The 23467-nt window shown below is 38.4% G+C and overlaps 1 protein-coding gene across 1 annotated transcript in view; it reads right to left on the bottom strand.

Moving 5' to 3' along the window:
• Nucleotides 1-22616, bottom strand: part of LOC134535821 (rhotekin-like) — a 334139-nt gene extending 311523 nt beyond the window's left edge. Inside the window, exon 1 of the mRNA XM_063375148.1 lies at nt 22348-22616. Within this exon, the coding sequence (XP_063231218.1) occupies nt 22348-22488 (141 nt within the window). The 5' untranslated portion in view covers nt 22489-22616. The remainder of the gene's footprint in view (nt 1-22347) is intronic.
• Between the last annotated feature and the right edge of the window lie 851 nt (nt 22617-23467).

Raw genomic sequence — 23467 nt, 5'->3', positions numbered from 1 at the left:
TGTCGGACGTTGCCTTGAGCAACTGGGGTTTCTCGAGGTACTCCGTTTAACCCACACGCTTTCCGTCAATGCTCCAACCATGCTCGTCGGGTCGCGGAAGAAGCATTCACGCAGCGACCGCCGAGTATTGGTTCTCCAAACCTGCCGATTCTGCTCCCACCAATCCTTGGAATGGATACAAGAAAAATAAAACGAATGAGGGTTGGAAATATTGTTGACATCGAGTTCCTTGTACACGAACAGCGATGTGAGTACCCAGACACCCGCCGGTTCCCATCGCCAGACCGCCGGGAAACGAACCATGGCCGCAGGGCTGGGAGCCGAGCGAACTGACCACTGACGGCTCTCCTTGGCACACACACGGTGTGCAAAGGTTCAGGAATAATCCACGTGATTTGAGAACTGCGCAGTCCATCCGAGGAGTTATACAAAAACCATTTTAAGAATATGCTGAGGAAGGATGAATAGTTCTATGTCCGTATTTCGTTTTTAAACCGTATTTTTATAAGAATGAAGATGGCTAAAACACGTGTATTAAGATTAATTTTTAGCCATGAAACATCTGGTATCAATTCTTGAAAGCATTAGAGAGACTTGCACTACACCTTTATCTTCTTTTATCCGCCTTATAATGTAATGAATACCACTCAGATCTAACGACGATAAGACTGCGCGCTAGTTCAAAGCCGTGCGCTTAGAGGCGATACTGCGCTTGAAGCACTAGCGAGAGTCACACTTATCATCCCGCCTCACTAATACAAACAGACTCATGACTACACGAGCACCTTATCTGGTATCACCACGCTCATAATTTATCACTAACAGTGTGGCCAACACAACATTCGAACAGACACCCGTCCAGCAAGACACCCCGACTTTTTCCTGACTTGTCCAGGTCTCGTCATTTTTCCTTGACAAAAGGACGCAACATTCCTAAGAAAACAAAGATTATCAATTTCGCGCTACTTCCTAACACTGCCATAGTCACGACGTCATAACTTCTTCCTCGATGCAAAACAAACCTCTTTACACAACACGGTAACAAGAATCCTGGAAACTACCCCAAATAGTGAGGACTTTTACATCAAAATCAGTGACATCACCATAGGAAGAAAAAATTAAACTATACTCATAAATACTTGGCACAAGAGCATTTCAACAACGACTGAACCCGAAATAAAATAATATAAACGTCACAGGTAATGAGTTAACGATACATTCTAACCATTTTTTTTTTTAACTTCCCAGACGCAACACATATTCCCGGATATTTTCCGATTTTTTCCCTACATAAATTAAAAATTCACTGACATCTTCAGATTTTCCATGTTTTGCCTTATTCTGGACACCCTGCATCAAGACTCGGCGTCAGTTTTCCACGCGGGAACGATCTCTATCCTTCCCCCCCACCCCCCTCTCTCTCTTTGGAGTAAGGCAGGAGTGACGTGACCCTTGGCGCGCTTGGTCTCGTGGTACGAACACAAAAACCAGCAGAAACGGATCTGGCACGCGGCGGTGCATCAAGGGAGAGTAAAGGGTAGAGGGGTGAGAGGAAAGTAGCACGGCTGCATCACGACGACAGAACACAGCAGCTCCGAGGCGGCAGGCGGCGCATAAGAACAACTACATATGGTTACAAAAAAAAGTACGTTGGTCCAACTAAATAAAATCATTTTGCATCCAACCATTTACAACTCATTTGACGGTTACGTAAAATTAAGTATCTTAACTAATACAAAAAGAGAGCGCTTTTTTGTTTGTTGTATAAAGTAGGTACAACCAAAATTCTTTCACTGTTATAAAGCCACATCATAGTAAATGGTCACAGGTTAATTTTTATTTTTAATAATTTATGTTTCTACCTGAGAAAAACGCTAAATAGACTACTTTCTTGGCTGCTAATGAACCCATTAAACATCTAACGAAATAACCCAGTCAAGCCGGCACGGTTCGAAATATGCTTATTTTATATGTCATATATTCTCGCAAATAAACAGTTTCCAATCGTAATCTAATATTTCTGTGATTACCTTAGCCATAATATATAAATAGTATTGGTTAAATATGTTATATGCCTGCAACATCGCCCGTTCGCCATCTGGTAGGCCGCTGTACGTAGTGTGCACCTATATATATATTGTTACGAACGTGAGCAGGACCGCGAAGCGCGCAGTTTCGGGGCTGGCTGGCGGCCCAGCACGGCCACTGACGTCACGTTGCCGCCGCAACGTGAGACGTTCCGCGCGCGCCTGGTGGATTAAAAGAATCGTCGCTTCGCCCCTCCTTCCCACTGTTCCTCTAGCGACGCTCTGCCTTTACGGCGTTATCTTACACCTGACAGCTGGGGAGTTCCGCGGGTCGCCACGCGAGCCGCCGACGTGTGTCTCAAATTCTCTGGCGTCGGGTCGGCGCGGAATGACGCGGCTGGCCCCAGCCGTGCTCGCGACTTCTAGAAGTGGCGCCTAGGCCTATATAAGCCCAGGACGCCGGCCTCCGAGGCAGTTAGTCCGGGCGATAGTGCCGCGGGTGCGGCGGAGTTCTGCGGAGAAGAGTCTGGGCGATAATGCCGCGGGTGCGGCGGAGTTCCTGGGCGAGGAGTCCCTCGGCGAGCGAGTTTCTCGGCGATAGTTGGGTGGCGAGAGTGCCGCGGGTGCGGCGAGAGTGCCGAGCGAAATTCCGAGCGACGCGTCGAGCGGATCCTCGGCGAAGGGAAGTGCGACGGCGGCGGCGGAATACGGCGACGAAGTCCCGCAACGGAGGTCCACGAGGAGTGCTGCGACGAGAGTTGCGCCAGAGGTGCAGCCCAGCGAGGCGTGCAGTGTGTAAAAACCGAGTGACTGGGGAGTAAACATTTTTAAGTGTAATTGATTATTAGACATTTTTAGAAGATTATTTGTAGCGATGTAAATATTGGCAATCAATAAAACTGTGTAGTAAAATCTTTAATTGGGCTATCCATTTACAAATGCAGAAGTTTTCCCACGACGATTATTGTTTTGATAATCATAACAACATCACACATACACATAGACTCACGCGGCTAATTTTTCTCCTCCGACTAGACGACGAGATTCGCTGTCCGTGATCTGCAATGACCTCGGGTCCTCTTGAGGCCACGATCGCTGACGCATGTCGCTCCTGCGGCAACGAGTGCGGGTACGATCCCAGCGCCTTATCGGGTTCACTACAATATTGGCGGCGGCTCCGACACATTAAAATCTCTTTAAATTTTGTAATCATCTCAAGACGAAAGAAAACGCTTTAAGAAATTCTACATCAGATGTACCTATACCTGCTCACACCCTGTGTGTTTTATAAATATAGCGGCGAGAATTTTAATAAGTGTACATTACATTAGGTACCTACGTACTGAAAGAAAAACCCTAAGCAGTGAATTTGTCAGAGATTAACATCTTGTCAACATCTCTGGGTAGTAAAAACTAGGATTCACACGAGGTCACGTCGCCTCTCGACCAGAGGACCTACTTGAGTCATGATAGGTTGGTTAAACTGATCCGTCAAGATTTTTAATTAACATATCCTTTCTAAACACGGAGTTATCTTAAAATCTATACTGTATTATACTTGCAACATGAAAATTTTCAAATTCGTATTTAAAATCTACCAGTAAAAAAAATATTTTAATATGGTATCAGCACGCACGCATTAAATTCAATTTAAAACATTTACAGCTTTTTAAAAACACAATTCGTTTCTAAAAGTAATTTATAAACAAAAAAAAAGGAGGAAGAAGCAAAGATGTTAGTATTAAGCTGGTGGTTTCAAGGAACTGTTAACTGTCCCACAGCACCCCTTCGTCGCCTGCGTAAAAATGACCAACATAAAATACTAAAAAATTACTTCCGTGGCCAAGTCCCACTAAAGGCGTGCTTGAAAAGAAGGGGGAAAGAGGGGAGAAGTTTGTTTGTAAAATCCTGCGGATCAAGGATAGGTACTCACTGGGAGGGAGTAGCCGGGAATCTCCCCGACAGAATGCGAGTGGTCTAAACAGGGCCATCGAGAGAAACAAAGACTCCAGGAATAAAATAAATTTGTTGGATCCCTCAGTATTATGTTAACTTTTGAAACCCCAAAATCAGAAGAAAAAGTTATAATTATACCTCCTCCCCCCCCCCCCTCCCCACAAGCAAACACACAAACTAAAAAAAATACTGCACGTATAGTTAATATTGCCGATAGAAATTATAAGAAGCCTCGTGCCATGTGTGTCTGATTCACAGCCTATGTAACAATGGGATCTGGTACGCGCTGTTGGCTACAGTGCACGCTCATGCTGCGAGCAAGGCTAGGTTAAGCCTTGGACGCCCTACATGGTGAAAGAAATCACATTCTTTCCTCTGCCACGGCCAACCAGTTCAGCGCGCGGTCGTGATGAACGCACCCTTCAGCCAGCTTGCCTGCATAATTAAGGCTGGCGCAGCAGAGCAGCCTTGGAACACAATGTCCCCCGCTCGACGGGACACGACACACTCTGCGCTGAATGAAACATGATCTCCCCTTGCCCCGTTGGCGCGGGGCAAGCGTCCTGGACCCCCGTCACTTCGAACACAGGCGGGCTCGTCGAGTTATCTCTACGCCTCAGGGCCAAACCAGCCTAGGTCCATTGTGCAGCTTTCATTTTATTCCATATTATATCGTAATAATTCTTTTTTTGCGCTAAGAGATAACTTAGTAAGCCAATCAAAAATTTTTGATAATAATTTAGCGAAAGTTATACGACCATAAGTCCAAAGATTTAGTTGAGCCAGACAAACGGTAAGTCCAGCTACCTGTTGCCGATGAGGAAAAAAAACACATTTGGAAGTAATAATTCACAAGTTCCTTTTAGTCAGCCACACGCATATGGAGATTAATGAAAATCACAGTAGCATTAGAAAAAAAATGTGAGCGAGTCTTTAATACTTACTCTAACCTCGGTAAAAAGCATATTCATGTGTTCTCATGTTGTTCATGTCACAAATAAACTTATAATACGAAACTCTGATCCGAAATTTAACATATAGCTAGCAGTACGAAACATGGCAATTTTTAACTATTAGAAATGACACAGATGAAAGCGAAACAAATCTTGAAAAATTTCTAAACCCCAGCTTTGGACCTGATTTTCAACCGGGAATTCAATTAAAATACTGCCCATCTGATTAAAATTCTATAAACAGTAATACCATAAAGTTTCTACACACATTTAAAGTTATAAAAAATTTAAAAGAATATATTTTTTCAAGTAACGAAATTTGGTCAACGTCAAAAAATCACCCTTGAGCTTTACAACTGCACAATCTACCGCTATGCCACGGAGCCTATTGGGAATTTAGAAGGAGAATATTATATGATCATCATTGTAAAGCCAGTTTTTTTTACGTATTTTAAAACTTGAAATTACTTTTACTATGTAGTTAGTTAACTAAATGTATTTCAGAGTAGTTACACTATCATAGAGTCTCATTTGGCACACCAACACTTTTGGTATGTCCCCCAATATTTACGAAAGTTACTATTACGGGTTTATTTTCCTACACGTGGATCCACCATCTTAAAGACTTCGGCAACGTGGTTACACATTTCCATTCATTCGACTTCCGTTCCATTCAAGAAATTATTCCTACCAAATGTCGTTTAACCAGAGCTAAGATGTTTACACATCAAACGCAGTTTTTTTTTACTCTCGTGTAAAATGGATATGGAGCGATTGTAGGCAGATGGAGCCAAATGCAGTTGAAACATTTGTAGCAACTTTCGAATATGATTTGTGAATATTCTTTACTTAAAATTCGTACAAAATAATCTATAACAGTAAAAAAATTAATATTAGAGTAACGAAAATGGCCCTTTGTTTTGAGTTATGTTTTATATGAGTCGCTGTGAGTAGCCTATATAAGTGGAGGCCAAGGTAGGTTCCTAGTTTTTTTTCCTGTCACAGTGGTCTGAGGTTAGTCTAGTTTGTGCCGTCTGACATAATAAGTCCGGTATCTGGATATTCTTGCAAACTCGATGGCGTTTTGACCATCTTTAACGATGGCGTCTTTACCATCTTTAACGTAGAACTCGATGGAAGTTGTACCATCTACGCCGCAGATTCTGGCGACGGAGATTTCGCCAACTACGCAGAACTCTATTGAATGTGTACCATCGAGTTTCTTTATTAAATTTACATGTTTTTCTTTGTATAGCCATAAAAAAAGGAACTAATACTGTGATTTAGAAATTGATTTCGAAAATCGTCTAAAGCGGAATCGCCCAATAACCAACACTAATCATGCCGTACAGATCATGATAATTCAATTTGCAAACTAAACAAAATTTAAGACCAGAGACAGCGGTTATATATCTTGTACTATATTTTGTGTTTAATCACCTGTACTATTACCCTACTCCCTAGTTGTTTTTTCTTTCCTTTAATTTGTTGTCGCCGACTTCAGCAAAACGTACTTGCAAACTCTCTCAGGGAATTTAGACCCTTTTTACAGACACAGTGGTGTTTCAAACCGCTCTCGATGATGCGTCCAGAGCGTAATGAACATTGCATGCGACTATGACAACTTTCCAATCGCGCTAATTTTTCCTGGCCACGAACCAGAGCGGCCATCGCGACTCCTCGGGTAACCCTCCGTCTCCTGCCTGCCAGAGCTCGTTGCAAGTTATTATTCCAGAGCACACCTGCTTCTGCAGCTAATCCACCTTTCACTTTTCCTTTTCGCCAGCAATGCGCCAACCGCTTTGCGGGCGGAGCAATTCAAATGAAAGCCGTCAGGAGTGGTCCTACATGAGGACTAAACTACTAGTAAGTAATCTTGAGCAGTGTTTTTGTTAGCTTTTCTCTTTTGACCCTTCGACGAGTGGTTTATTACCATGTCACCAACACAGTATATTTATGTCTTTTTTACAGGTGATTACCGTCTCCTTTTTGTTGTTTTTATTTTTCTTGGCAGAGTTTCTTTACTATCATAGTCTCTCCTCTATCCTCCGAACATTGATTTATTTTTGTATGAAATGAACCTTATCTAGCATATGTGCATGGAATATTTGTTATAACCATTCGAAAGGATTTTTTTTCTTAATTTTTAATAAATATATAGTAAATATTTAAGACAAATTCACCTTGTATGTATAAGTTAATCATTTTTTAAGTCTTTCGCACATATATTTTGATGGAAATTAGAAATATATATTTTTTTCTGAAACAATATCAATATTTTGATAAAGCATAAATATCTTTCTTAAACATTTAATTCGCTAATCTAGCTCTTAAATTTATCACTCGAAAAAAATGCTTGAAGTAACTATGTACTAAAGATTAAGAAAATGAATAGTTGGTCACTTGTAATTGCTTGAGAGAAAAAAAAATGTCAGTGAGTCTTTTATTAAAAGACTGTCCATTTTGATAAAGTTGATTAAATGGTTAATACTACAAAGTTTCCATTTGGCTTTGTGAACTTTGGTTCGCGCCATCCGCCACAGCTAGCAGCAAGCAGCACCGTGGTTTCACATTTCCGTTAAATCCACGAAATTACTCCTACCAAATGCCGCATACCGAGAGCTAAGACGTTACACATAAAAAAAATCGCGATCTACGCTGTTTTGATTTCCTTATCAGAGAAAATGAAGAAATAAAGACAAAATTTTATTTTAAACGGTCATTAAACAAATCACCGGTTGAACTTTCACTTATACCAATATCCTGAAAAAAATCAAAATAAAATTAATTAATCGACAACTTGTGGCGTTGCTATGGTGGTAAAATGGTAACGGTAGCAGTTATGGTTATGGCGGCGGAAACAAAGGAATTTAAGGGTTATGGTTAATGTGGTGGTGGTGGTGGTGGTGGTTGTTGTTGAGGTAGCCACCACACCCACGGTCAGGCCGGAAATGCACAGGCGCAGCCTCGAGGTTTGGTCAGACATGTTGTCCCCACACGCTTCAACATTTCTCAAGGATAAACCTGCAGTTTAGTGAACGGCCAGCGATGTAGACATCAGACGACGATAATTCGTCAGCGCTCGTCCGTTGCTTGTTCGCGACGAAATTCCTTTAAAACTCGCGCCAGAAAGCGTGTTGAATAGGAGGAGCATGTGCTGTAAGGAATAGCTTCCGCAAGAGGAGAAAGTATTTTCACATTTATATTCTATCCGAATAAAAAGTTGTGCCCATGATTATTTGCAAATTGATGAAGAAAAGTATTTAAATCTACATTTTTGCGAGAGGCCATTTCACCCTCCCCCCCCCCCCTTTTTTTCCACAATTTATTTCTCCATGAAAGACTCACAATTGGTCCTGATTTGATGGAAGACTTAATTTTTTTTTTCTCTTCCTCGATGTACACCACTCTGATGTTTATTAATTCGTGTCAATTTTACCAACAGTCGAAGGACGAAGGAGAAAGCATAGTTTATTTTTTCACGCTATCATGATATTCTTCACACTTCACTTGCCACGGGCGTTGCTGTCTCGTATATTGGAATCACAAAAAAAAAAATCGCGATTCATTTTTCTGTCTTCGTCAAACGCTGAAGAAAGTCTGGCGGAAAACACGTCTGCCCACACACGCCAGTTCTGGCTTGTGGAAAGGTGTTTCGATCTGTGCAGTTCGCAGCGGCCTCCAGGCCATTGCCATGCGCGCTTCGGATTTCCCTGAGGCTTACACTATAAGTTATTGGTGTGTGGAATATTCTGAATTCTGCTACCAAAACACCAAATTTTTGAAGTTAAATTTCTTTGGGTGCGATAATAGTAAAATTTCAAGGCCGAATTTCAATGCAACGTTTTCGTGAAACATTGTTGTGAACCGTTTCTGACGTGAAAAGTACAGAGAATAGGTAGATTCTTGGCCAAAGAAATATAAAGAGAACACTATGCTATATACGTTGCTGGGCTCGTTTTCGTTCTCCCTTTGTGCAATGATTTGTACCCCACCCAAAAAACAATAGAACCGATAGAGAAACATAAACGAAAGAATAAGACATGTGTGCACATGAGCTTGTTTCAGAAAATAGATATAGGTATCCTATACATTCAGCTGTGAATGCTTTGAATTTTATACCTGTATTTGCTACCAGCGCGCTCGCGTTTCTTCTTGTTCATCTAGCAGCGTAGAGAGCGCTGTTGAGACAAATCCCTGCATTTCCCGCACAGACATGTTATGAGTTTCATATTTCGTTCAGATTTGGGGTGTTCCGAATGGCAGAATTGTTTGAAGAAACAGTAACACGCACAGTTTGAATCACCAAAGAAGTTTCCCTTTTATCACTGTACTGAGTCACACGCGCTCGTTTTTTCTCAATAATTTGTCTAGTTTTGGGATACTAACAGATTAGGTCAGCTAGCTGAAATTGTTCCCCTTATAATGAAAATCATTATTCCCAACAAACATGTAGGGCAAACTAATGGTCTGGTCTCTGGATTATGTCAGCCTGAGGTGTTTAGAGACGATTGTTGAAAACTTTCTTTTTTTTTTGCGGTGTTAAGAACACCGCCGTATGTAACAAAAACCGCACCTTACGCACTGATGATTCGCGTCTGCGATGGCAAGGCCGACGGTCTTCATTTGCAGTTGGCATCCTCTTCGTGACGGAGGGCGGTGACGGCGGCTACCCTACGCAGTCAGGCGAGGCGCTCGGGAGAGTTTAATCGCCGGAAGCCCGGCGCCCAACTTGGCCGGCGCGACAGGCGGCACGCGCTCCGACCTTGCCTGCTCGTCCTCACGCTGGTCACGGAGGGCGCTCGATGGTGGCGGGAGGCGCGGATGAACACCGCGGAGGTGCAACGACCATACGTCCGGAAGACAGTTGTTTTTCCGTACCCGCATACAATCACCGACTACACTGCCAGCTATGAATCTACAAATGAAGTAACGTGATCGATGGTTCGTGACGATACAATGTATTAAAAAACAAAACAAAAAAATAGATTGTCAACGGGTTTTTAAAGCTTGAACGGAGGCCCTGGATAATTATCAATCTCACATGAGCAGAGTATTAATGAAAATAATAACGTCAAGACTTGTTTATTGCCATGATGCTCGATACTATTTCAGAACACTGGGAGGTTTTTTTTTCTCGTAATAAAAACAAATCTTCTTTACATTACTGATTATACTATACGTGCTAATTTTACTTTCTTCATTTTCTTCAGTTATTATCGAAGATATCAGGTGGTAGCACATTACCGTAAAAACATATTTAACTAACAATAATATTAAATAATAATTTATGTTTTACTACTATTTAGTATTTAATTCCTACATATAATTCCGAGTATTAACGCTCTCTATGCATTTACTACAGAACTAGCTAGCTATAGCTATGCTCGCTATGTTCGCGATGTTCGCTACGCGAGTAAAATATAGCCAGCTGCATATTAGGTGTCACTGGAAACACAAAGCTGTGTTCGCTGTGTTCGCTGTGTTCGCTGTGTTCGCTGTGTTCGCTGTGTTCGCTGTGTTCGCTGTGTTCGCTGTGTTCGCTATATTGGCGACGTCGCGTCGCCAGGTGTTTGGTTCTCGGCTATTTTTTTTTAAACTTTGCTGACTTCACGCATGCGCAGATAAACAAAAACATCTGTTTCCGCAAGGAATTGTGCTGTACTTCGGTTTCGCTTTAAATTAAGTTTCATGTCGACGAAAAATTATATTGAAGTACGAAAGTATCCATGTTTATGGAATAAATGATGGAAGAATACAGAAGGTAATATATGCAGGACAATGCCTGGGATTTGATTTCAAGGGAATGCAATCAAATTGAGTCGTATTTATTCTGAAATAATCCATATATTTGGCTTCGACTTCGCGCAACGGCTTCACCAAATGATGAAATTTTCCAAAAGCATTTACCCATTTCCTTTAATCATTTACCCATTTCCTTTCAGGTTTACATACTGTGAGAGCCAGCAGAATATTCTCATCGTCGATATCATCGCTCCATTGCAGACACTCATTCTATCAGCTACGCTATGTTCACTGCGCAAGGAGGTCAGACGGGATAGTCTAGTTCACGATGTGGGAGAGACACATGTCGTGGAATCACTCTGGTCAGCAACACAAGCCGCAGCTGCATAAAGGCTAACGCTGGATCAAAAGCAACTGCTGTACGTAGGAAAAACGTGGTTCGTGTGACGAACATCTAGTGATGCTAATACTAAAATCAAAACAATTAAACACAAAAATCTCTTTTAACAATCCTGTATTACTTTCGCAGAAATGTTTTTTTTATCAAAACGATTATTAGTAAAAATAAATGTCTGAAGAACATATAAGAAATTTAAATTACCTTGGTAGAAACAATTGGATATCCCGTGTCATTCAAATATAGTTTTTTTTCCCCAATAAATGACTTAATTCAAATTATTTTTCTTCCAACAATAAGCAGAGGTAAGCTAATGTCCGTTATGGTACGAAATAATGCGATGTTCGTTTTCATTACAAATGATGCAACACACAGCAGGCCATACCGACAGCTTGAAAGGAACTCGCGTCATTATCACATGATCATGGATGATGGCCCGCGGGGGGTGAATATTCCCCTCTCCCTCGAAATCTTAAAAATATTTCATCACTAAAAAATAATAATTCAAGAATTTGAAAGGAAGCCGCGGGAAAAGTATTTCTACCCCTCTTACACAACCCCCCCCCCCCCAAACCATTCTTCAAAATTAAATACTGTGTACGCCATTATAACCACAAATCTGTTGCTACCCAATCGGGATCAAGGTCGTTTTCCTTTTAATATGGCAAATATTGCACACACTCCCTAACTTCTTACTATGAGAGGCATATACACGAATCTTAATCAGCTGAAAGTATCCCGCATGAACGGGAAGGTGTACCTTCACACGTTGGCGGAGGCGTATGTGACACCTGCTACCACGAAACTGGCAATTTAACTACCAGAGTTCAGTTCAGCGGGGGAAAAAATATACCTCTAATCGATTAACGGCTATAATGTTTGCTGTCACTCATCAACACAAGGCTATCATTTAAAAAATGTATTTAAACAATATTAAGGCACTTGAAAAACACGAGACTGTACTCGACCAATGTATCCCTAATACTTTATTGGTAAGCTTTTATAAATATAAAAAGTAAAAAATAAATGTTTTGTTTCAAAAATTGTATAGCCTTCAGCGTGCCACGTGTAAAGAAAGAGTCAAATAACATCGTGCGAGTGTATTACACTTACAGTGATTAATATTCAGTAACTCTATATGTATATTTTAATAGTTTTGTATTTCAACCATGGACTAATGGAAGCTAAAGAACGCTTATCTTTTATGCATGTTTGTTACTGCAGGCGTTTGTGCGCGACATAATTCTAGGCGAATAAGCTAGTAAACTTGCTCCATGTTAATTTGGGCTTTAGGAACTGCGTCCTGGTTTCTGCATGTGGGGCCACGCCTGTGAAAATGTTGCTGTTCTCATGATCCAGCCATCTTCGAGCACAATTTTTGTGCCTCAAACACGAACGGCTGGATAACTTCCATAAAGTCATTTCTGCTGCGCCTGATTGGTCACACCCTGTTTCGCCAGTGTGGCCCTCTTAATGACCATGCTAAGCCACAACACCGGACCTTCAGTTGGTAACCGCCCTTGATGAAGGCTGGCAACACGGCACGCCGAAACGTCGGACGCGCCAACATTTTCCCAGACGTGGCCGTCAATCCAGAAGCAGTCTGCGAATCTGACCACGAAGGCCCTGCAATCTACATCCACGAGTGCAGCGCGAGGTAGTGCAGTGGTAACACGCGGGTTAGAATCACGGTCACCCTAACCTAACCTAACCTACCTCCCGGGGAAAAATAAAGAACTATTATTTATTACCCTGACCGAACCTAACCTTTTACTTCGGTAAACTTCAGGACTGTAGTGGTAGTGGCTTTCATTATTGTGAACTGTAGGCTCGCTGTTGCAAAAAGGTTAAGCCTAAATACAATTTTAAAAATAAGTATTTCGAGAACTGCGTTGAAACGCAACTTGCAGTACCAATGGTTACTTGAGGCACACTCATAGGCATGTTTATGCTTGTACGTGGATCATTATTACTTTATAAATGCCGATAACCCCTTTAGTTTTTAAAACAACATAATTGAGCATATCTGTGCTTAAGACCCTCTACACCAACGGTTTATAAAGCAGGCACAATTACTGTCAAATAACTTTCTTTGAAGGAGTTGAGGTTCCGCCAAAAGAATATCGATCATAGGGTTCCCTGGCCGAAAAAAAAATAATTGGGAACCGCTGCTCTACAAATTGATTGCAAAACTAATGTTGAACAGTGGTCACAGTCTGAAGTATTGAGGCTTTATTAAATCTAATGCTGAAGATAAGGCTTAGTCTCACAAGCCGAGTGGCTTATATACATTTTCTTGGCCTTACCATTAAGTTGAAATATTTTTAAATAAATTTAATCCAACAGCTGTCTTGCATTTTTTGTTGGCTCACAAATTTCCTCACCAGATATATTAAACGTCACGCAAGTGATGATAACTAGAACAGGTGCGAAAATATATATGTAGTATTTCAAGAACGGGCCCCCAGTTATACGTTTACCATTTCCGTTCCACAGTTACGATTTTACAAGCACAAGCAAGTCCTTTCAGTGAAGGATTTTTTATTTCAGGTATTTACGACCATGACAAGGAACACTTACTTGCGTGACTTTTGACAGCTATTAGTTGCTTTTTTTGTAAACATCTGTTGAAAGGATACGAGAAGAAGCTATCGTGATAATAAATTCAATAAATTAAATAACATGGTAAGGGAGTATGCGAAGTCATACTTCTTTAAGCGCGTTGTGAAAAAAAATTACGAGTGAATTTTTACGATGCGCGCACACCATGCAACGAAATTTCACAGAATGAAAACAAGACCACATACATAAAAAATCTACATACAAATAAAAATTTTATATGCGCTTTTAAATATTATACTTTAGAGTTTGATTTTGAATATGGATCCATATCTTTAAAAACATTTATTTATTGAGAATATTACTGATAGATATTGCGTTTATAAACTTTTTCAAATGTATTTATGTGAGATTGTTCCCGCTGTATAATTTATTTTCATTATACATTTTAAATCATTACATTATTATTTAATAAAGAATTAAAATTAATAAATTAGAATAAACATTCAGCATATTTATTTTCATTATTAATTAAAAATTATCTGAATTATTTAATTAAATTGAATAAATAATTTTTTACACCTTTTTATATTAATATTGAATATTGAGTATTTATTTCATATTATAATTTTATTGAACCAACCATTTTTATCACTCCAGTTGTTTTATTATTTTATTTATATTATTTGCATACAAAATTAAAGTTTTTTTTTATGAAGCCAAGTAAGTACAACTTCTAACGTGCGTACGTTGGTATACGCACCCTTTTTTTTTTAAACCACCTCATTTCGGTTTGTTTTGGGCGTAAGACAGAATGAAAACACAAATACAAATAAAAAAATACATACAAATAAAAATTTTGTATGCGATTTTAAATCTTATACTTTAGAGATTTGATATTGAATATAGATCCATATCTATAAAAACATTTATTTATTGTGAATATTACTGATAGAAATGGAGTATATAAACTTTGCCATGAGTAGTTATGTAAGGTTATGTTCCCGTCTGTATAATTTATTTTCATTATACATTTTTAATTATTACATTTTTTAATAAATTAAAATTAGTAAATAAAAAAAATCAGCATTATTTACAGTTTTATTAAAAATTATCTCAATAATTAAATTAAATTTAACAATTAATTTATACACGTGTTTATAATAATTTTGAATATTGAGTATTTATTTCATTTTATATTTTCATTGAACATATACTGTACTAAACATATTTATCACTCCAGTCGTATTATTATTTTATTTCTATTAATTATTTACATGGAAAATTAAAGTTAAATTTATATCAAGCCAAGTAAGTAGCCTACAACTTCTAACTCGCACCCTTTTTTTAACCACTTAATTTCGGTTCATTATGGGGGTAGTGCCATTTCCACACTGACGGTTCAGCTGGTTGACGGTTGAGCGATGGAGGCACTCACTCACCCTGCCGAGGCTGCGGGTGCGGGCTGGCGCGCGCCGCGGCGCTGCCCGACGCCAGTCCGCCGCCGCCCGGAGGTGCATCGTCTCCACCCGCCGTGCGGTCCGGCTGGATACCGACCGGCTCTGCGGCCTCGCGCGAGGCGCCTTTGTTCCAGGGTCACTCACACCCGCGCTCACACGTCGCCCATTGCTACACGACCATCATCGACTAAACACGGGGGAACTTTCATCATCATAGCTGTGCACGAGCAATCCGAACTAGCAAAATTCATAATAACTATGCTGTTACCGCTTCTAACAGTCCTTATGCCACAAGAAAAACAACGACGCAATGAATTCAATCTTTCTTCTTAGCACATCGACGCACTCACTCACATGTGTACGATATGAGTTACTGAAAACGAGTCCACAAGCAAAATTTGCCCATCCAAACGAGATCATCAAGGGTCGGAATACATTCACGCCACGTTAAAACGTACTAATTTTTTAGACTTGCAGTCGCACAAGTCATAAGTTATTATTTCATGTGAATGTATACTTTTGTAATATAGCAAAACATACGATAAACCGAAAAATGCTCTTTATTTTTTAAAAAAATTTACAATCCCGTCTAATATCCGAGCGGTTTACAACGCCTTCTCAGCAGAAACGTGACCAGAGTGACGTGAACATGCGCGACGCCGCTGGCACGGCGGGTGACCCGCGAGGCATTGAACGAGCAGTGCAGGAAGGAAGGTGCCGCCGACTTCCTGCGCGGGCGGGTCCGCACTCAGAGCGACGACGTCCACACAAGGTGTCGCGCTGAGGCTCCGCGCGCCCTCACGCGCCGCGCTTGGCGGCCGCCTACGCCCATAGACTACCGATTACATAGATAGAATCCTGCATTCGTGGCTCCAACGTTCACTTAAGTTTTGCCCCCACAACCGTAGAAGTCAGTAGGCCTGTATGTAAACAATGTATACGTTTGTTTACAAATGATTATCAAGACAGGCATATGCTTTTATCGAAATTATTACATAAAAAGTGCCTACTTATTTGACGCAACATGAACTCTAATTTTTTTTTTAAGTCAAAACACTGAGATACAAAGTTCTACTAGATTTTATAACCACAACCTTGTGCCATCTATGTTTTATATTATACACATATTTGGCAATTTGGCATATAAGCCATTCCATATGCTTAACCGCGCAACTTGTGAGCGTGGTCTACGATATGTGTCAGTCTACGGCTGCGACTGGCGATAGCCTCGCACGAAGTCCGCAAAAATGTGTCCTTGCACCGCCCATGCGGTTTACGCGCTTCGAAGGCATTGGTTCAGATGTCCGCGGCCTCAATTATCACACATGTCGTTAAGGGACCCGCCAAGTCAAGGGCGTATCTGTGTCAGTGAGGCGGGATGATGCGACGCTCGCTGGTTCTTCTAGCGTCTCCTCTGAGCTGGCGCGCAGTCTTCTCGTCGTGCATAGGGCAACTATAAGATTTGAGCGGTAACCATTTACATTATATGACAGAGAAATGAAAATGTATGTGTACTGCAAGTCACTTTGAATGCTTTCAAAAATCTGTTTCGGGTGTTTCTAGCCTAAAAATATATCCTGAAAACAAGAGTTTTAGCTTTTTTCTCTCTTCTAACGGTAGTGAGGGGGGTTTGTTTGGTTTGGATTACCATTGGAGGGTCAGCGTAGTGTTTTGTTTTAATGTTTGGTTGACTAGTCTAGTCGAGAGGCACGCCTTACAACACGCCGGCGGATCGTTTGCGGGTGCACATCGTTCAAGGGGGATAATAACATTACATTTATTGCATCATGGTCGGGATGGTCTATAACGACATTTAAAAATCATACATGAAACCAGGTGCACGCAAAATGGCATAACAGCGGAGTACTTCCAGTAGGACGACAGTAAACATACAGCCGTCAAAAATAGGGAGTTGTTAATCTGGACTCCTACATAATCGTCAGTCGTAAATCAAATAACGAATTTATGGGTCATTTTAAACAAGAATGTTCGCAAAGAATGTTCTAAAAGAAGAACTAAATCAGATTGCCTGACAAGAATCACCCTCGCTACACGACAAATACCTATGAATCTCATTCAAAGGTGCCAGTAAGACATCAAATTAAAAGGTTATGCCACTAAATACAAAGAAGCCTCCGTAATTAACAATTTATATTTTATTATTTTCAATTACACGCAGCACAAAAAAGTACTTAACATGTGATAATTAAAGTGCTTTTCAGTTTACTGTGTGGATGATATTACGAATCTATTTAACCGTACGAGTGGCATAGAATATGAATATGGATTCGAACGAAAGCATAAACTTAATGTATTTAAATATTCACTATTTGTTTATTTTTCTCAGCAACTCTATACGCACAAGAAAATTACACATATTCCTTGAAGCTTATAGCAATTTTTTTTAAAAACTGTGAGTGACATTTAAAATTAATTAATACCTGTACTAGCCGAGAGGCAAATCGTTTATTTTACATTGATGGTTACTAAAGAGTTGAGAGAATTTTTTCCCCTTATTTTAACCTTATTGTGTATGTCCAAATGAATTATAACGTTATAACATTTTTTGAAACTTAAAGTGGCTTCCAGCAAAAAGGAACAATTGGAAGTGACAAAATTCAATGTCCACAATGTAAACTTAATCATGTAGAATATGTTATGAGCATAAAAAAAGGTCAGTTCTTGATTAAATGTCATATCTTCACTCAAGCATTGCCAAGCATGATCAGCAAAACGAAACATGTTTGCAACTTCTGAAATATCAATGAATGTTGTGCATTCGATCCTAATGGCTTCACCGATCGATATGTTATTAAAACAAACACAATTTACAGTTTTTTAAATTGGGTTACTTAAGCAGTCTTTTCAGAAATGTTTTAAACTATGTATTAATTAAGCTTATCTAGCTAGAAAATAAATTCTGTATAAAAATAATGAGTATATCGCTACAGAAAATTTTTCCGGTATAGGTAAAATATTTACTATCAACGAGATGGAAAGAATTACCAATAGGTATGTCTATAATGTTGATGGAAAACCAATCGTTAGTGAATACAATCCTTACATTTATCACAAACATGGTTCCAGTATACAACAGCCTAGATTTTCCTAAGTTATTTTATATTAACTGGATATTTTGTTTTTCAGTGTAAATAAATCGACTGTACTTAAAACTTGCATGTATATAATTAATTTTTTTTCAGCATGTTACTCTACACGAAGAAAAACGTCATAATTATTAGTTTCTCGGCAAAATTTTGCTACACTTTGAAGCAAAAAATACTATTAAGATCGGTTTAGTGGAAGCAAACTATAAGGCACTCACTCTCATACGCATAATTTAAACACAGCCACATGTAATTTCAAACACCTTATTTTAAAAGTAGGTAACTGTTTTTTTGTGTATTTAGTGTTACCTAACATTTTCAAAGACTAAAATAATTTAAATATATTGTTTTTAATGGTCTATACTGACATTATAAAAACCTTCACTATATTGATTATACATTTTGCGTTTTGCACACTTGTAATAAATAACGTACAATAAACTAGTTCATGACGTAAAAACAAACCGTAGCACATACGTCAACAACAAATCTCAGAACATTTACTACAGAAAAGTTACACTTCATGTAATTGTTTTAATTATTCGCCATGTGGTACACAACATTTAAAGACAGGATCAATGGAGGTGACACGAGTCGTGGGTTCGATTCAAGTCCGCGGACATGACTCCGCTTATGTGGAACGAGTCTTTATTCCAGTGATTCGGGTCTCAAAGTAATATCGGAGATCATAGCTATGCAACGTAAAAATGTTACTTTAAAAAAATGAAGTCATTCACGTGCACATACATACGTCAAAATGGCATTTACGAAAGAAAAAAAATAGCAGAATTATTTTTAAACAAATGTAAGAAACTGTTTGTGTATGTCGTATTAGCGATTTAGTAATAAGGAATGCATTTTTTGAATGATTCCTGCACTGGTGCGGCAAAAATTTGCTACACTTTGAAGAAAAAATATCGTTCAATAGGTTGAGAGGAAGCAAAGAATAAGGCATTCACTCTCCTATGTATAATTCAAACGCAGCCACGTGTTATTTCATACGCCTTATTTACATTGTGTGCCACATGACGAATCAATAATATCAATTACATGAAGTGTAAGTATGAACTGTTGAAGTATGTGCTACGTTTTGTTTTTTTATGTCGTGAACTAATTTATTTTACGTGATTTATTACTAGTGTGGAAGACGCAAATTGTATTAGTAATATAATGAAAGTTTTTAGAATGCTACCATACGTCACTGCTGGTTAGCAATGGTTGTCATACAATGGAACCTCAGGAATGGACAATGACAAATATACATACACCATGAGAACAAGCCAATAAGGGGTGGTTATGTAAATATGATTACATGGTAACAGGGTAAAGCGGATTATTTCAACTTATGGTGTGCACCAAGCTGACTAGACGCCCATAACATTGACTGAAATGAAGCGTTTGAATCGTCAAAACAATTATAATGACTATTTTATTTAACGACGGAGATTCTAATTCAAGCACAATTTCCGCAATATTCAATATTTTGGGCGTGACATGTGGCAATGGCGAGGTAAAAAAGTAATTTCAACTATGTCGCATCATGATGTATTCTCCATGAAGCCAATATAACAGATGGTGTTAAAAAAAAATTTAAACGCTTTATTGCTTGGACAACGTGAGATTAAGTCAGAAAAATTAATAAATTACATTCACGAATTATCTGTTTTGTCTAAGCAAGTAACATCCGACATTAGCTAAAACTGACTTGTTCTCTGTATGTTTATTTATTCAGCTTTATTGTCGATTCCCGAGCTTTTTTTTTTCCTACAACCCGCGTGTACCAGCAATTGCGTATGCACTAGAAATTAGGTTAAAACTAGTGGTTATGACGTGAACTGCGCGGAGGCGGGTGTGATTCTCTAGACACCCCGCGGGGTGATGACCGCGGCCAGTGGTGGTCCAATGGGATGGGCGAAGATGTTGATTCCCCCCACCCCCAACCAACAGCACCGCCACACATCAAACTGTAAAAATAGGGTGCGTGTACCTTAACGTGCGGGCGATATAAGTTATAATTACTTGGCGTAGTAAAAACTAACTTTAATTTTCCACGCAAATAATTAATGTAAGTAATTAAATGACTGGAGTATTACTATAAATACGGTTGGTAAAGTGTAAAATCAATCAAATTAAAAATTTTTACATAAAAACTCATTTTCAATATTAATATAAACACGTTAATTTAATTTAGGAAAATAATCGAGATGAATTAAAATTCACAATGAAAATCAATATGCCGAAAATTTATATATTTTATTTTTAAATAACTAAAATTCACAATAAAAAATGTTTTTAATTATATGGACCAGTATTCGTTATCAACCACTAGTGAATGAGATATAAAAGCACGTTTTTATTTGTATGAAGCCTTATTTTCAACCAGTGTAAATTTTGTTGCATGATGCGCGCACATCGTAAAAATTCACTCCCATCATTTTTTTCATAACGCGCCTAAAGAAGTATAACTTCAAAAAACGGACGGGATGAAAAGAAATCTGCTTCAGTTCCGCACCTGACCTATAAATCCTGTTTTTTTTAATGTCCTTTTTTTTGCGCTAATGCACTATAATTTTTTGTTAAACTTTAGTACATTGAAAAATAATTTACTGTAGTGTTTTAAATTAGTTCTAAAATTGTAAAAAATGCTTTAAAATAGCCTTTTAAATGGCTGTTATTTTTCAAAATTTCGAAGCTCGAACCACTCAACTGGCATTGGCCCATTTCACAAAGGTACAAGTCACGTAACAATTAATTATAAGAAATAAGCTTTCGTAATCACAAGTTGTTACGAAAAGACATTTCACACAGTGTGTCTAATATTGTCACTAACAAGTAAAAGTTGTGGTTTAGTGCGACAAGTATAGAAGTGGTAGAATATTTAACCAAAAAGAATTGTTGATATAACCACACTTGTAAGTAAACAATATTTGGCAACATAACGTCATTTAATTAATTTACTGGTAAGAATTATATTTAATCGGGGCAATTTTTTTATTAATAGTCAGTCAATCTGTAATATTATCTTTTAAACAAATATAGTAAAAACCAGACCACCACATAATTATTGGAGAATTATTTAAAACATGCAATTGTAACCTACCTACCTAGTTTGATTTTCAATATTAAAATTTTAGGTATCCTACAAGTAAATAACCTTTATAACTTGAAAAAAATTCACTTGTCATTACAAGTTTACAAGCGTGCTTTTGGGAAAAACTTGAACTATACATATATTGTAACGAACTGGTAACATTCTAGTTACGTTACAAACTTAACAAATTGTGAAATGAGCCCCCACAGGACTGGTAAACGCTTGGAAAAGGACATATGTTATCATGAATAATTTTACCCTATACATTTTATTCTAATACATCATACACTGTGCGACACATTCTATTAATATACTGATTTCAGTTAAACATCTAGATGCGCGTGCGTGCGTGCGTGCGTGCATGCATGGATACATATATATTTAAGTACCTATTAATATGTCTGAAAAGTTTGACTACGCCACAGGTGATAACGCGGTAAAAGAATAGTTTTAAAAAAAATTTGTCAAATCAACAAATGATAAACTTTTAATGATTCTTTCCATACTAGTTCGTGTTTTATTTTTAATGTGTGAAAGCCTGCTCTCGAGCTCTCGAGCGTGCTAACATCGAACTACACCGTTTGACGCATCGATACCTACATCCGTGATGAACACCTCCAACGCTATCTACCAGGTTTTCAGTAAACCACGTTTAACGATTGGTTCTAAACTAAAACACGGGAACGCTACTCTACAGCAACTTTTTTTTAACTTGACTGAACTAATATTAACTGCGGATATTTAAAAATTACGATTATGACAAGAAACATTTACACTTAAAACGAGATTAAATTACCAATTAATAAAAATTTCTGCAGAAAATAAATATATTTTTTGTAAACTAAAACGGAAGGACGCTACTTGTCTTGGTTAGATAGGTATTTTGAACATTCGTAATTACCTAGTTCATCTTAATTTAAGAGTTAACTGTTAGAAAATAGTTTTATTTGAAAGAAGATATACACGTGCAGCTGCTATTGACAGAAAGCTATTGATAAGTAACAAACTACCAAATAATAACAACCATTAACAGGTGTCTATATACAACTTACCTTAAGATGTCTCAATCCACGCAGGGATTCTCGTCTTTTGATTTTAGATTGATACTGATTCAGGCCATGGAGATATGAATTTTCTTTATCGATGACTTTATTAAAAACACCTTTAATTTTAATAGATCTAACAGGCGCCATTTCACTTCACAAATTTCAAATACTCAACCGACGAAAGTCAACATTATGTTTAGCCAACATTTGAGCAGTAAATATTTTTCCGTATTATCAAAAGTGTGGAAAAGTGTACATGTCTTCCTCGTTGTATACGGCCATAAACAAAGTAAAGAGTATTTAAAATATTTTAAAAGATTAATTAAAGCAATATTAAAAATAAAATAAAAAGATTAATAAAAGAGAGATATAAAGCGACAAATTTAACATTTTTCAGAAATATTCTAATTTGTCTTCAATTGTACAATAAGTAATAAAAACAAAAAACAACAAGAAGATTAAATCAAAATAACAAATACAATATAAAATATTTTATACAATGTTTAAAATATAACTTTTTCAATAATATTTATAATGTAACAAGATGCTTATTATAATCTTAGAAGTAATTAAAGAAAAAAAAGTCTTATTATAAGACTACTGAAACGAGGAAGAAAAAGGAAAAATATTTAATTTTTATTAAAAAATATTTTCAGAAGAGGTTTTCGTTTAATAAACAATTTGTGGGCACTATAAATGATGTTACTACAGCACCCAGCCTGGAACGTGTAAATACAGATGCACATCCCGACATACTTTGACGCCGACCGCCAATGCTCCTCTATGTCGCATAGACCGCTATGCCTCATCAACGTCTCCTAGAAGCGTGTGCACCGAACGCGCCCGTGCGCGCAGCTAAGTGCAGTGCGTGCGACGAGGCGAACGCCGTGCAACGAGTGCTGCGCCGGCGGAAGGATCCGGCCGGGTGTGGCATATCCTTCCGCCGCACTACAACAAATTATTTTAATTATGTTTTCCACAGGTTTTTATTAAACATTATTTATCAGTAATTAATAATTCAGTCTTTGCTAAATCATGTTTCACTGTGCGATTTGTCCCGAACCTGGCCGGTTCAGTTTCCCGCGAAATTCGCACGTTTCCGCGGGAGGGCTGGCGGGGTAGGGGG

This window comes from Bacillus rossius, chromosome 1 (genome assembly GCF_032445375.1).
Source record: "Bacillus rossius redtenbacheri isolate Brsri chromosome 1, Brsri_v3, whole genome shotgun sequence".
Taxonomy (NCBI): Eukaryota; Metazoa; Arthropoda; class Insecta; order Phasmatodea; family Bacillidae; genus Bacillus; species Bacillus rossius.
This window is presented reverse-complemented; position numbering and strand designations above follow the sequence as displayed.